General features: G+C 42.0%; 1 protein-coding gene across 2 annotated transcripts in view; it reads right to left on the bottom strand.

The window, feature by feature from the left end:
- Window positions 1–12,774, bottom strand: part of bcl2l1 (BCL2 like 1) — a 26,315-nt gene extending 13,541 nt beyond the window's left edge. Inside the window, exons 1-2 of one of the 2 annotated variants that reach the window (XM_026920983.3) lie at window positions 12,661–12,774; window positions 10,343–11,154 (exon numbers count right to left, since the gene is read on the bottom strand). In XM_026920983.3, coding sequence (XP_026776784.1) covers window positions 10,343–10,927 — 585 coding nt within the window. In that variant the 5' untranslated portion in view covers window positions 10,928–11,154; window positions 12,661–12,774. Of the gene's footprint in view, window positions 1–10,342; window positions 11,155–11,345; window positions 12,618–12,660 lie in introns of those variants that run through there. The other variant, XM_053240716.1, reaches the window with a different exon arrangement.

Genomic DNA, 12,774 nt, shown 5'->3' with positions numbered 1-12,774 from the left:
TAAGGATATCAACTGAAAATTTAATTAAATCCGTAATTGCAATTATTTATAATACAATCATCAGCCCAGGCTTAAATACACTACTGTGGTATTGTAGGTTTTGTATGTCTTGTTTACCTCCTTTCTGCTTTTGCCTTTGTGACCTAATGACCGTGCCTTTTTTCTGCAGTCTCAGTGTGTTTGGGAAGCAGAGAGCACAAAATGATCAGGGCATACTGCGACTGCTCACATGGGGAGCTCGAGATCTAACGCAAGTCAATAAGCAAAGAACAAAACATGACAGGGCATGCTGTTACAGGAAGATCCTCAACTTCACAGTTCATTATTTTTTTCGGAATTATGACAGCAACTTGCCAACGATTGCAATTTTTATTTACTAAAGAACAATGCATATTACTTTTATCCATTTAGTAATAATGTGGAACATATGTGAAACAAGTGAGTTCCTGTTATCACTTATGTTATGAGAGTTATAAATAGTAACCAGCCTCTTTTTTTTTTTTTTAATTTCTCTTGAACTTAATAAGAGGAAAAAAAAAACAGCTTGTCAAGTTACAGAGAAACTGCAAAGCCTTCAGTCCTGAAGCCTCGCCCATATCAGAAATGTGCAGCTTTACCTGATCGGTCCAAAGCTGACACTGGAGACTCCTTTCAAAAAAATGCTACATGAACCTCTCCTCATAGAAGATTCATGTCAACGATTACACATATTTAAAAAAAAAAAATAATAAATTATGCAGAGCATCCGCCATACAAGTGCAATGATAGAAAGGATAACATATTAGAATAAGCACACTAATATAAACATGAGTTGTTGCCATGTTGTTATTGAAAATGAAACAACCAATCAGAATCACGGGTTCAAAAACCGATATCTAACAGGCAATTAGTCAACTTTAACTACGTTCACCATTATTGCAGTTGACTATGTTTAAATAAGCAAGCCAACAATTGTGATCAGGATTAAAATACGATTCATGGTGCAACCTACAAATGCACACAACACCAGATACAATACAGATGAATGAACACTGTAAAGCAGACATACAGCAAACCCACGGGGACGTCTAGCAGGAAACAGACTGCAGGCTGTGGATAATGAATGGTACGCAAAGCCTGTGTGTGTGTGTGTGTGTGTGTGTGTGTGTGTGTGTGTGTGTATGCATTTTCCAGAGTCAAAGTCACGGTATGTTAGCACCATCAATCCCTGCCCAACCATGCCTGCACACATGAGCACAAAGAGACATGTTATCTGAGAGGAAGAGAGGGAGAAGAATTAGAAAGTCAGAGATTAATGTTGTGAGGCAGGCATGAAGGAAACTGTTAAGAAAAATAAAGAGTGAAAGACAACTGATTATTATGCTGCTCATCATTGCAGTTCACTGGTCACATTGTATTAGTTACTGTAATTAATCCCAAGTCTCAGATTAGCTCAAACTCTAAAAACAAAAATATTTTTCAGGCACTGTATTTGAAGAAATCTTGCTTATTTTTCATTTAACTTTGCAAAGGACATTTGTGTAAATTAATCCAGTGACTCGAGCTCAACCTGATTAAGCGGCTCAAATGGTTCGAGAGATAGACAGAGAGAGAGAGATAGAGAGAGAGAAGGAGAGGGAGAGAGAGGGGTATCCAACCAGCTCCACAACCATGAGACAAAGTTATACAGGTATCTTAAAAACGTCTAAAAGATTAATCTTAAAGGCCAAACGTTAAAATTAAAATAAAATGACATTAAAGTAATAATAAAAGTTAATAAATAAAAGATTATAGAAGATAATAAAAGATTAATCAGGGAGAGAGGGAGAAACAGATCAGCCATGGCAATAAAAACACAACGAAATACACAAAGCAAGTACCTCAAAACATTTTACTGAGGCACTGATTAGCCAGTTCTCCAACAATTCATCATTTTCTCATGGAGGTGTGAGATTCTTTCACTGTTCTTTCACTTTAGCCAGATGTACAATGTAGTGAGCGTGTATGCTTTTTTGTCTGTGGTTTTGGGGAGTTATTGATTATTGATTGGTTGTAACTAGCCCACGTCACCTTGGGGAAAAAATAAGATCATACACATACAGTCAGGTCCGTAAGTATTTGGACAGTGGCGAAATTTTTGTAATTTCGCCTCTGTATACCACGACAATGAATTTGAAATGAAGCAATCAATTGAAATGTGATTGAAGTGTAGATCTTCAGCTTTAATTCAAGGGGTTAAACAAAAATATTGCATTAACTGTTTAGGAATTACAGCCATTTTTTACACAGTCCCCCCCATTTTCACAGGCTCAAAAGTAATTGGAAAATTGACTGATAAGCAGATTCAGGGTCAGGTGTGGCCTGTTTCCTCCTTATTTCATGACAAATTAAGGAGATAAAAGTTCCGTAATTGATTGCAAGCATTGAATTTGCATTTGGTAGCTGTTCATGGGAACTCTCTATGTGGTCCAGAGAGGTGTTGATGCAAGTGAAGGAGGCCATCATTAGGCTGATAAAACAAAACAGACCTAGCAGAGAGATAGCAGAAACTTTAGGAGTGGCCAAATCAACAACCTGGTACATTCTTTAAAAAAAAGGAATGCACTGGTGAGCTCAGCAACACCAAAAGGCCTGAAAGACCACTGAAGACAACTAAAGTGAAAGATCACAGAATTCTTTCCTTGGTGAAGAAAAACCCCTAGCCAAGTCAAAACACTCTGGAGGAGGTAGGCGCATCACTGTCAAAGTCTACAGTCAAGAGATGCCTTCATGAATATAAGTACAGACAGTTTACCTAGAGATGCAAACTACACTCAAGAACAGAAAGGCCAGATTAGACTTTGCTAAAAAAGAAAAAGAAACACCTTAAAAAAAAATAAATAAAAAAAAACCCTGACCAATTCTGATGCAAGATTAACTTGTACCAGAATGATGGGAAGAGAAGAGTATGGAGAAGGGAAGGAAGGGCTCATGATCCAAAGCATACCACATCAGCTGTCAAACATGTGGAGGCAGTGTTATGGCATGGGCATGTATGGCTGCCAGTGGAACCGGCTCACTGGTGTTTACTGATTCAGTCAAATGAAATTAAATGTTCTTAAAATGTCCTATGACCTCAACCCAACTGAGCATGCTTTTCACTTACTGAAGACAAAACCGAAGGCAGAAAGACCCACACACAAGCAGCATCTGAAGGCAGCTGCATTAAAGGCCTGGCAAAGCACCTCAAAGGAGGAAACTCAGCATTTGGTGATGTCCAAGGGTTCCAGACTTCAAGCAGTCATTGACTGCAAAGGATTTGCATCCAAGTATTAAAAAAAAATCCTAATATTTATGATTATGTTAGTTTGTTCAATTACTTTTGAGCTTGTGAAAATGGAGGGACTCTGTAAACATGGTTGTAATTCCTAAACAGTTAATGCAATATTAAACCCCTTGAATTAACGCTGAAAGTCTACACTTCAATCACATCTCGACTGGTTCATTTCAAATCCATTGTGGTAGTGTACAGAGGCAAAATTATGAAAATTGTGTCACTGTCAAAATACTTACGGATCTGACTGTAACTTGAGTATGAGTTATGGATACCATTAACAGAAATCTGGAAACAAAAACATTTTCCCATACCGTCTCCTGCATTTAATTTTGTCATTTTGTCCAAAATAAATTTTCCAAACCTACATAGAATATGTTAAATTAATGCAAACTGAAAAAGAAAATTCATATGTATTATGTCATTTTAAAAATGAACACGCCCCCAAAGTTTTGACAGGTGCACAATCTGCTATCAGCTCCGAGTCAAAGTAATAAAAGAAAGAAGATGAAGAAGAGGTTCCTGCAGGGGTGGGGTGCGACGATGGAAAGAACATCAAGGAGGGAGACAGAACTATTCGAAACAGAACAGAGCTGGTGGGAGGAGATGTGAAGACAGAAGAGGACAAAAGGAAACTATGAGGGTGAAACTGTGGTATGGAGGAGGGATGAAAAAGACAGAGCAGGTCAGAGACATGGGGTTCCAGAGAGCAAGAGCAGGAAAGAGAGATAGTAAGCCAATAAACGAGAGAAAGTGAGGAGAAACTGCTGATTTCCAGATGAAGCCGGTTCAAGCAGGGATTCTTACTCAGCCCTGGTTCACTTGCATAACACTCTAGCTCACCCACAATCTCAAGGCTTGTATACAAACACACACACACACACACACACACACACACACACACACACACAGACACACACAGACACACACAGACACACACAGACACACACAGACACACACAGACACACACAGAAAGAGCAGTTATTTTGACAGTTACTGCACTACGTAGCCAGAGGCAGACTGGAGTCACATGGCATAGCAAAGCATACAGTACATGCATCACTGTGCTTTCCCAACATTTACAATACATTTACAGTAACGGAAAAAGACACAAAATGTCCTTAAATTATAGGGAGGTGGGGAGAATGATGATATCATGATAATGATCATAACATGCTGGGAATGTTAGGCTATGTTTACATTACAAGCGTCTTTGCACACTTCCGACTTTTTGCCCAGATGGAATCTTGATGAATCACATTCTTAACCATAAGTAAGCCGTATCTTTTTTTCCCCCCATCTTGTTCCCCAATTCCCACGTGTCAGCCCGCTCTCCCCTATCATATGACGGCTACAAGCCTGGGACAATCACACCTGGCTTCATTCGCATCTTTTCAAATTGCTGCTCATGCTGCATCACAGGGCAGCGTAACACACACTGAGGAAAGTGCAATCTACCCTCTTCCACATACATGAGCTCACAGACACCCATGAAAGAGTTTGCCATCCCTCCCACCCAGAGAGCACAGATGGCTGTGGCATCGTTGGGATTCAACTAAATATAGTCGTCTCTGTTAAGGTCCTCCACTGTTTTGTTGTGCTGCAGAAACAGGAAGAAGACGATGACAGTGAAATGTGCATGAAGGGAAAGAGCTGCGTGAAGTCTGATCTGACCTTTCTTGTTCATGTGGGATATATCTGATCTAGGACCCTATACGACAGTGATCCCGTCTTACAGGCATTGACATTATAATCTCTTTTACAATCAGTTTCACTAATAAAAAAACAGTGTAATTTTTGACATATCACTATGATTTCCTCTGGAAGAGGTCAGCATCAGTGCACACTGACCTGCTCGTCTCTGTTATTGATGGCCAACTCAAGTCCCATGATGCTGGCTAATCTCACTGTAAGTGCATTAGGAGGGAGACTCAAAGCTGCAGATCGCTCTTCCACAAGACTGATTAACACACACACTTACACACAAATTGAATGACAGTGAGTGTGTGCGTGTTTGTGAAAACGAGACAGACTATTAATAGCAAAGAGTAGAACTGAAGCTCAGCGGACTGATCCACTGTGTCAGACCCAGATAGGCACGTACACCATACATTTACACAAAAAAAAAAAAAAAAAAAAAAAAAACACGACACTTTTCCGCTGCAATGTGAGGTACATACACACACACACACACACACGGGGTGACTCATCTTGCTCGTGACAAACCACAATCTGTGAAATGCAAGCAGAGAGATGCTAACTGTATGTATGTGTGGATGAAGTTGCGACAGGATATCAAACAGCTGGTGCCCTCAGAGAAAGGAAACATCGATCTAAATAAAAGGGGGTTGGGCTGATGGGATGTTTTGTGCAAAGCTCCTCTGTCTGTGTGGGCAGTGAGAGGGGATGTAGCGCGAGATCCGTCATTCATTTAGATCATCCTCTCTGCGTTCAGCTCTGTGCACCTCCTGCTACTGCCTGTTTACAATCTCTCAGAGCTCTTCACCTGGACCACTGCAGGTGTGTGTGTGTGTGTGTGTGTGTGTGTGTGCGCACAAGCATGCGTGTCCTCTGTCTTTGTTTAAGGCAATCACGTGCACAGTGCAGGTTGTCCTCACACAAGCCATAACATACAGCTAGACTATAAATCAAATAGGTAACCAGAGAAAGAAAAACATGTCCTCCCTCACACAAACACACACTCGGGATGAGCGTGGATATTCGACTATCCAAATTCATCTCCACACGTAATGCAGAGAAAATGAAAAAACTGCTTATCATTGAATAATGTTACATACTGTATATTTATAATATTTAGGCTATATTTTATGATTTGGGTGTGCGATGCAGAGCCACCATCTCTACAGAGAATTCTATGGAAATGATTTTTTTTAGAATTTTAGAACAATTCTTATTAAGACAATACACAACATGGAAAGAGTGACACTGTGTATAGAATTACAAGCAGAAAGATTTCATATGTATCGAGCAACTTGGACTAAGTGTACTACCATACTTCACCATTGTTTAAAAAAATAAATAAATAAAAAATTCAAATATACAAGGACACACAGTTCAATGACAACAAGCTAGTTGTCCTTTTTTTGGTGTTTATTCTGGCAATTGTATTGTGTTTAAATTGTGGACATAACACACACTATGGTATTTTGCGCCTTTTATATGGGTTATAGGAGCATTGTTTGAATTTTTCTGACAGATTCTTAAAGACTCCACATCAAGGTCAGTTTGAAACAGTTACACTGCAGCTACAGCTGCACACAAAAACAGATGTTAACCCTTCAGTGTTCTCATTCTTGTTTATGAAAACACAGCCGTAAGAAACGACAGAAACCAAAAACACATTCCTAAAAATGTAAATGTTCGAGCAGCGATGGTGGTTAAAAAGACTAACACAGATGCATACTGCTCTCATACACATAAAATGAAAGGAAAATATGGAAAATACAGATAAAGGCGTCACGGCATCAACAGATCCGTGGAGGAAATCAGAGGAGAGATGGAGGGATGAAGAAATACAAAAACAGCAAATCTATGACAGCGAGGCACACGTGCTGTTGCATGTCTCATCTGCAACACGTTTAACCATGTGAGAGACAGACGAGCAGAGAGACAGGGAGAGAGAGAGAGAAGTGAGAGAGAGAAGTGAGAGGGAGAAGCAAAAGATATGGGGGGACAGGGAGAGAGGAAGATAAGGAGACAGAGAGTGAAAAAAGGAGCAAGAGACAAAGAAAATGAGGACACAATATTAGAGAGAGAGAGAGAGAGAAAGTGAAAGTGGTGCAGGAAGGGGAATTTCAGTAGGTCAAGGTAGGGAGTGATGATGGATCCACATAGCTTATCCTTTCACAAATATCTTACACATAATGCCCTGGCTTTCTGATACAGAAGGAGAGAGAGAGAGAGAGAGAGAGAGAGAGAGACAGAGAGAGAGATTAAACAGAAATTAGAGATATATTTCTCATTATTGGGACAGCAATTAAAAGATGATAAAAACAGCCCTTATTTAAACATATGCTTGAGTGCGTCCCTGCTCGACTGTGTAACTGATTGGGCTGTGTGTCTGTGTGTGTGTGTGTGTGTGTGTGTGTGTGTGTGTGTGTGTGTGTTTAATTAAGGACACAGGCAGTGCGCTTGGAAGCGAGTGACCTGGCAGGGACGAGTGTGGTGACACTAGGGTGAAGAACCCAGTTTGGACATCGTGCTAATGAGGGCTTTAGAGGGACTGCCACAGGATGACATTCCCCTCTCTCTCTCTCTCTCTCTCTCTCTCTCTCTCTCTCTCTCTCTCTCTCTCACACACACACACACACACACACACACACACACACACACACACACACACACACACACACACACTCAGAGGCTCTATGAAGGAGAAATAAAGGACAAAACCCACAGACAGAGTAATACAGTCTTTCCCCTCTCTCTCTCTCTCTCTCTCTCTCTCTCTCTCTCTTGACCTGACGGATTCCTCCCCATGCTCTACTTATCATTCTGAATCTCACTTGCGGGTTGAAGATGATTTATGCGATATTGGCCGCCTGAAGAAAGACATTTACTCAGGCCACATTTACTTATTATTCATTCAACAACCCCCCTCCCCCAAGCAACTCACCTCAGCAACCACCTCTCTCACACATACACACACGCACGCACACACGCACGCACGCACACACGCACACACAGAGACAGCTAGAGCCACAGTTAACAAGATCCTCAAACTGTCAGTGCAGATGCCTGCTAGCACATCTCTCCATCATCTCCATTTGCTCTCTTTTTTACTTCGTCATTTTAATCCCATTGACTTTCCCCATAAAACTAATTAGTGCCAGAAACAGTAGCGGAGAGACACAGAAAAGCATTTGAGGAACAATGGCACTGCTGTGATGCATTACTACAACACAGCAGCAGAAGAGACAATGTGTGTGTGTGTGTGTGAGTGAGAGAGAGAGAGAGAAAGAAAGAAAGAGAGCGCAAAAAAAGCACCTAAACGTAGATATACTCAGGTACTGAGACACACCTGCAACCAACAGCTGTCAACGGCTTCCCCATAGCCGTGTGTGTGTGTGTGTGTGTGTGTGCGCGTGTGTGTGTGTAAAATGCCACATCGCCAAGCCATAAGCATGAAGTGAGTCAGACAGAGACCATGGAGGTTTCTGGTGGTGTGATAAGTTATATGTTGCTGCTGTTATAGTAGTCCAGCCCTGAATTCAAGATGACTGCATGCTGGAGTGTGCAGTGCTTTTAGGGGGCAGTATTTTGTTTTCAGACGGAGCTGCAAGTTACCAGAACACTGAATAATTGTTTATGTTTTTATTGCATGAAAAAAAGGTTTCGTGAACTCACTTCCCCCTCTGTAACTGTTCAGATATGTACATGTGGGTCTTGCTTGGCTGTAAGGCGTTAAAACTGCCAATAACAGCACGTTCAACAACATAGTACAGTACTAGAGAAGCTGATCAATTCCACCCATTAGCCAAATTTAACCAGCAATTAGCTGGGGGCCTGGTGTTAACAGGGAACCATTATCGTGTGTGTGTGTGTTTGTGTGATAATGAACACTGTGAGCGTGTCTCTGAGGGTAGCTGGCCTACATTCAGTATGTTCATGCACCATATTTGTGCTTGTCTCCTCCTTGTCAGGCTTACAGATTTACTTTCATTTAACCACAAAGGAAGTGACATCAGAACCACATGCCTGCTTCCTTTCGTGAAGAAGAAGTGAAATAACTATTTCTTTGTTAAACCCACAGGATGATTTCATTCAGCCATTTTTGGCTCATTGAATACTGAAGTCACTCACTAGTGTGAGTAGGATGAATTTTTTGGCAAAAAAAAAAAAAAAATCATAATCCTGTGATGCCCCTCAAATAAATAAATAAATAAATAAATAAAATGGTGTAAAATGTTTTTTGGCTAGACTTGAGAGTAAATTTATCTTTAGGCCTTGACTCCAGTTCAGATTATGACTGGCTTGTTGACATTTCATTACTGAGAATGGTTTGGACACTATGTCCTGTGAGGCATCGAGTTAGGACATTTTGCAACAGGAGGGAAACACGAGTCGGTGTGGAAGCGTTTCATGTCATCTGATGCCTCGGAAATGCACTTAAATTCAACTGAGCCTCAAGCAGCACCAGCAATACAAGTTAACCAATCAGAGGGACACTAAATGCAACAGCGCCCAATCAAAGAACAGCCTCGAAATGACCTTTCCTATCAGACAAGGAGTTCCATAACATATCCCCAGTGGACCACCCAGTCGTCTGGTTCTCACCACAAAGAGAAAGAATTGCTTTTTATATCGCATCTCCACAAAGCATACCGCACATGACCTCCCTGTCAGCATAGGCTTTCATCTACTGCCTAGTTGACCAAAGAAGAAAAAAAAAAAAAAAAGACACAAAATGCAAAAATAGTCAGAACAATGGAATACCAGCGGGGAAAACAATAGAGCATCAGGGGGACCGTCCCCCACCACCCTCCATATGTAGCTTACACGTGATGCTCGCTGCTCTGCTCTGCCCCGTTCAGTTTCGATTCAGCTGATAAGCAACAGGGATGATCAATGCTCAGCTGACCACTCTCCAACCACTGCGTTATCTCTCTGTCCTTTTCACCATTACATGCCGTTTAAAGTCCCCACCCAGACCCAGGAGAGGACCGACACTAAAAACAGCTCTCATCTCGACCCAAGGGGGCAGCAAATCAAGCAAATGCAAAACACGTTTTCACAAGCACTGGAGCTACTGGCAGAACATGATCAATAACATCTGATTTTGCCTTCTTTTAACCCTTAAACAGGCAATCAGGATGCCTAATTGGGAGTGCTGAGCACAGAAGAACGCTAAGTTTAAAAAAAAAAACCAAGATAACAATGGCATTAGGCATAATTAATCTTATCACAGTTAAGTATAAAATATCATACCAAAACACAACACATTTAAACTGAATGATAGAAAAATAAGGGTGATGATTGTCAGATTTGATTGAAGATGATTGAAGTTTTTTGATTAAGAATTTCACTTACCCATCCTCCTTGCTCTTGGATCCAGGGCTGGATGTGGTTGTCCAGGTAGACGGTCATCCACTCAGCGATACGTGCCACCAGCGGACTCATCTCTTTTTCCACGCACTCGACACAGAGGGCACCTCCGAAGGCGAACAAGCCCACGATACGGCCCCAGTTGACACCGTCGCGGAACACCTCGTCCATCACACTCTCAAAGCTCTGGTACACCGTGACTGGAGTGATATGCAACTGTGAAGAAAGGTCGCTGAAGGCGCGTGCATAGCGCAGCTCGAACTCGTTGGCCGAGTCACGCAGTGCCTCCTTTACTGCCTCCAGGCTTGCACTACCATTCACCTGCCTCTGAGGGGACAAAGTCGGCGATCGTGGAGGAGTCCCTGCCGAACCTGTCCCGTTTATGGAGCCATTAACGACTGCTGTCGGCGTCTCCAATTCTGCCGCTCCCTCTGCGTGCACTTCCTCCTCCTGGCCTCCCTCAGTTCCATTCGCATCTTCCGTGAGCCCGATGTGGTTGCAGGGGTAGTTTCTCTGGGAGAGCTTGTACTTGATGAAGTACACGACCAGTTCTCTGTTGTAGTAAGACATAATTACGTGCGATACGTCTTTTATCTGGCGCTGGATACCGCTCCTGCTTGCTCGTCAGTGTCTGAAAAACAGCACACAGACGCTTGCGTCTCTAACTCAGACTTGTGCTGACCCTGGCTCTCTCATCACGGATCTTAAACCAGGTTGACCTCTGATCTTCATTGATTTCCTCTGCTTCTTATCCGGCGTAAACAGATACAATCAAGGATGGTGCAAGGGCTTGGACACTGCGTTCAGAGAGCAGGGAAATGAAAAAAAAAATGATTAGTGAGAGTGCTCTCTCACACTAACAGACTTAGACATGTTCTCTAAACAGGAGGAGGAAGTCAGAATTAGAAGTTTTTTAGGAGAAAGGTTAAGGACTACTGTAAGACTGGGGAATAGAGCAAAAATGTACTGTAATACTTGAAGATATTACCATGTTTTTTTTGTTGTTGTTGTGAGGCTTTGCTGAAAATGCAGCAATACATCATTTGAGCCATGATGGAAAAACAACAAGTTCAGAGTTTAATTAATTTACTTATTTAATGGTGAAAAGGACTAGGAAATGAAACAATTGGTACAAACATATGATTTATTATCCAATTATTTACTTATTGCAGTGAGTACTGACACATGGATATAGCAATACTCAGGAAAAGGTTATTGTGACTATAAAGACACCTGACAGTATGGTTACTCTGAAATGCTTATTGTGATATTTATCACATTGACCATGCAATATTGTGCGCCCCTAAGCTTTTGTAAATAAACACCTTTTTTTTTTCTAACCCCAATGGCTAATTTGGTTGTCCAAAGCAGCAGATGGTGCCCCTTATCATCTGCCTCAGTCTGATGAAGAACAAAAACACCCCTATCCCCTTCTCTAAGACTCAGAAGGCTATACTAACCTTGACCAGAGTGAAATTAAGGGGGTGGGGGGTTGATTAACCACTGTGCTTAGAATTAGGATTTCATCCATGCTGGATATGAGGAAATGAAGTAGTTCATGTGCAGCACGTACACGTTCACTGCGCGTGAAGAGTTTTTTTTTTTAAACAAACACAGCGCGTGCTCGTTCACTAGCATTTCCCCATACTGCATTATAACACGCTAAAGCGGTGACACAAACAGCATGCAGAACGCGTGCTCTCAGGAAATAACACATACAGCACGATCTGCGCTTTAAATCCACAACTCACTGGAAAAGCCCTAACAATGGACAGAAAAGAAAACAGCGCAGATGCGCGTGAACTCAGACACGCAGCCTGAGCAGCAAACACGTGGTGAAGCGGGGCAGCTAGGCTCACCACACTGCCCCATTAAACCACGTCTCTGAGAGAAATCAGCACCCAAACAATCACTCGTGTGTGATCGACGCGTATTAGAAACGAGCCAGGAGCTTCAGCGTGGTTATATTACTGCTTCATGAGCGTGATATGCTATAAAGCTGGAACATGTGCGGCGCTTCTGATGTGTTGACGCGCATCAACACGAGACTCAAGTCACGCAGGAAGAATGCGTGCCCTTAAGGCCAGCACGCGAAAGATCCTAAAGAACCCAGCTAAAATCTAACATACCCTCGAGCAGGCTGTGTATAGCTTAGTTAGACATTAACCGAGACACTGGCCATCAATAACACTAGCTCTCTTCCACTTTGGACATTGTACAGCAGCTCGCTTTATCGCTCTCTATTGTAAACAACACACATGACAACCTGCTGAACCACAAAGTTAAAGAGCAACCCTGCTTACCCACACGGAAATCCGGTCCGGGCTCCACACGAACTCTCAGCACTCTAACTTCTGTGTTGGTTTATTGTACAAGAGCTGGAGTACCAATCTCTAACAACTGCTTTCTAGAATCTA

Source organism: Pangasianodon hypophthalmus, chromosome 16, assembly GCF_027358585.1.
Source record: "Pangasianodon hypophthalmus isolate fPanHyp1 chromosome 16, fPanHyp1.pri, whole genome shotgun sequence".
NCBI lineage: Eukaryota > Metazoa > Chordata > Actinopteri > Siluriformes > Pangasiidae > Pangasianodon > Pangasianodon hypophthalmus.
This window is presented reverse-complemented; position numbering and strand designations above follow the sequence as displayed.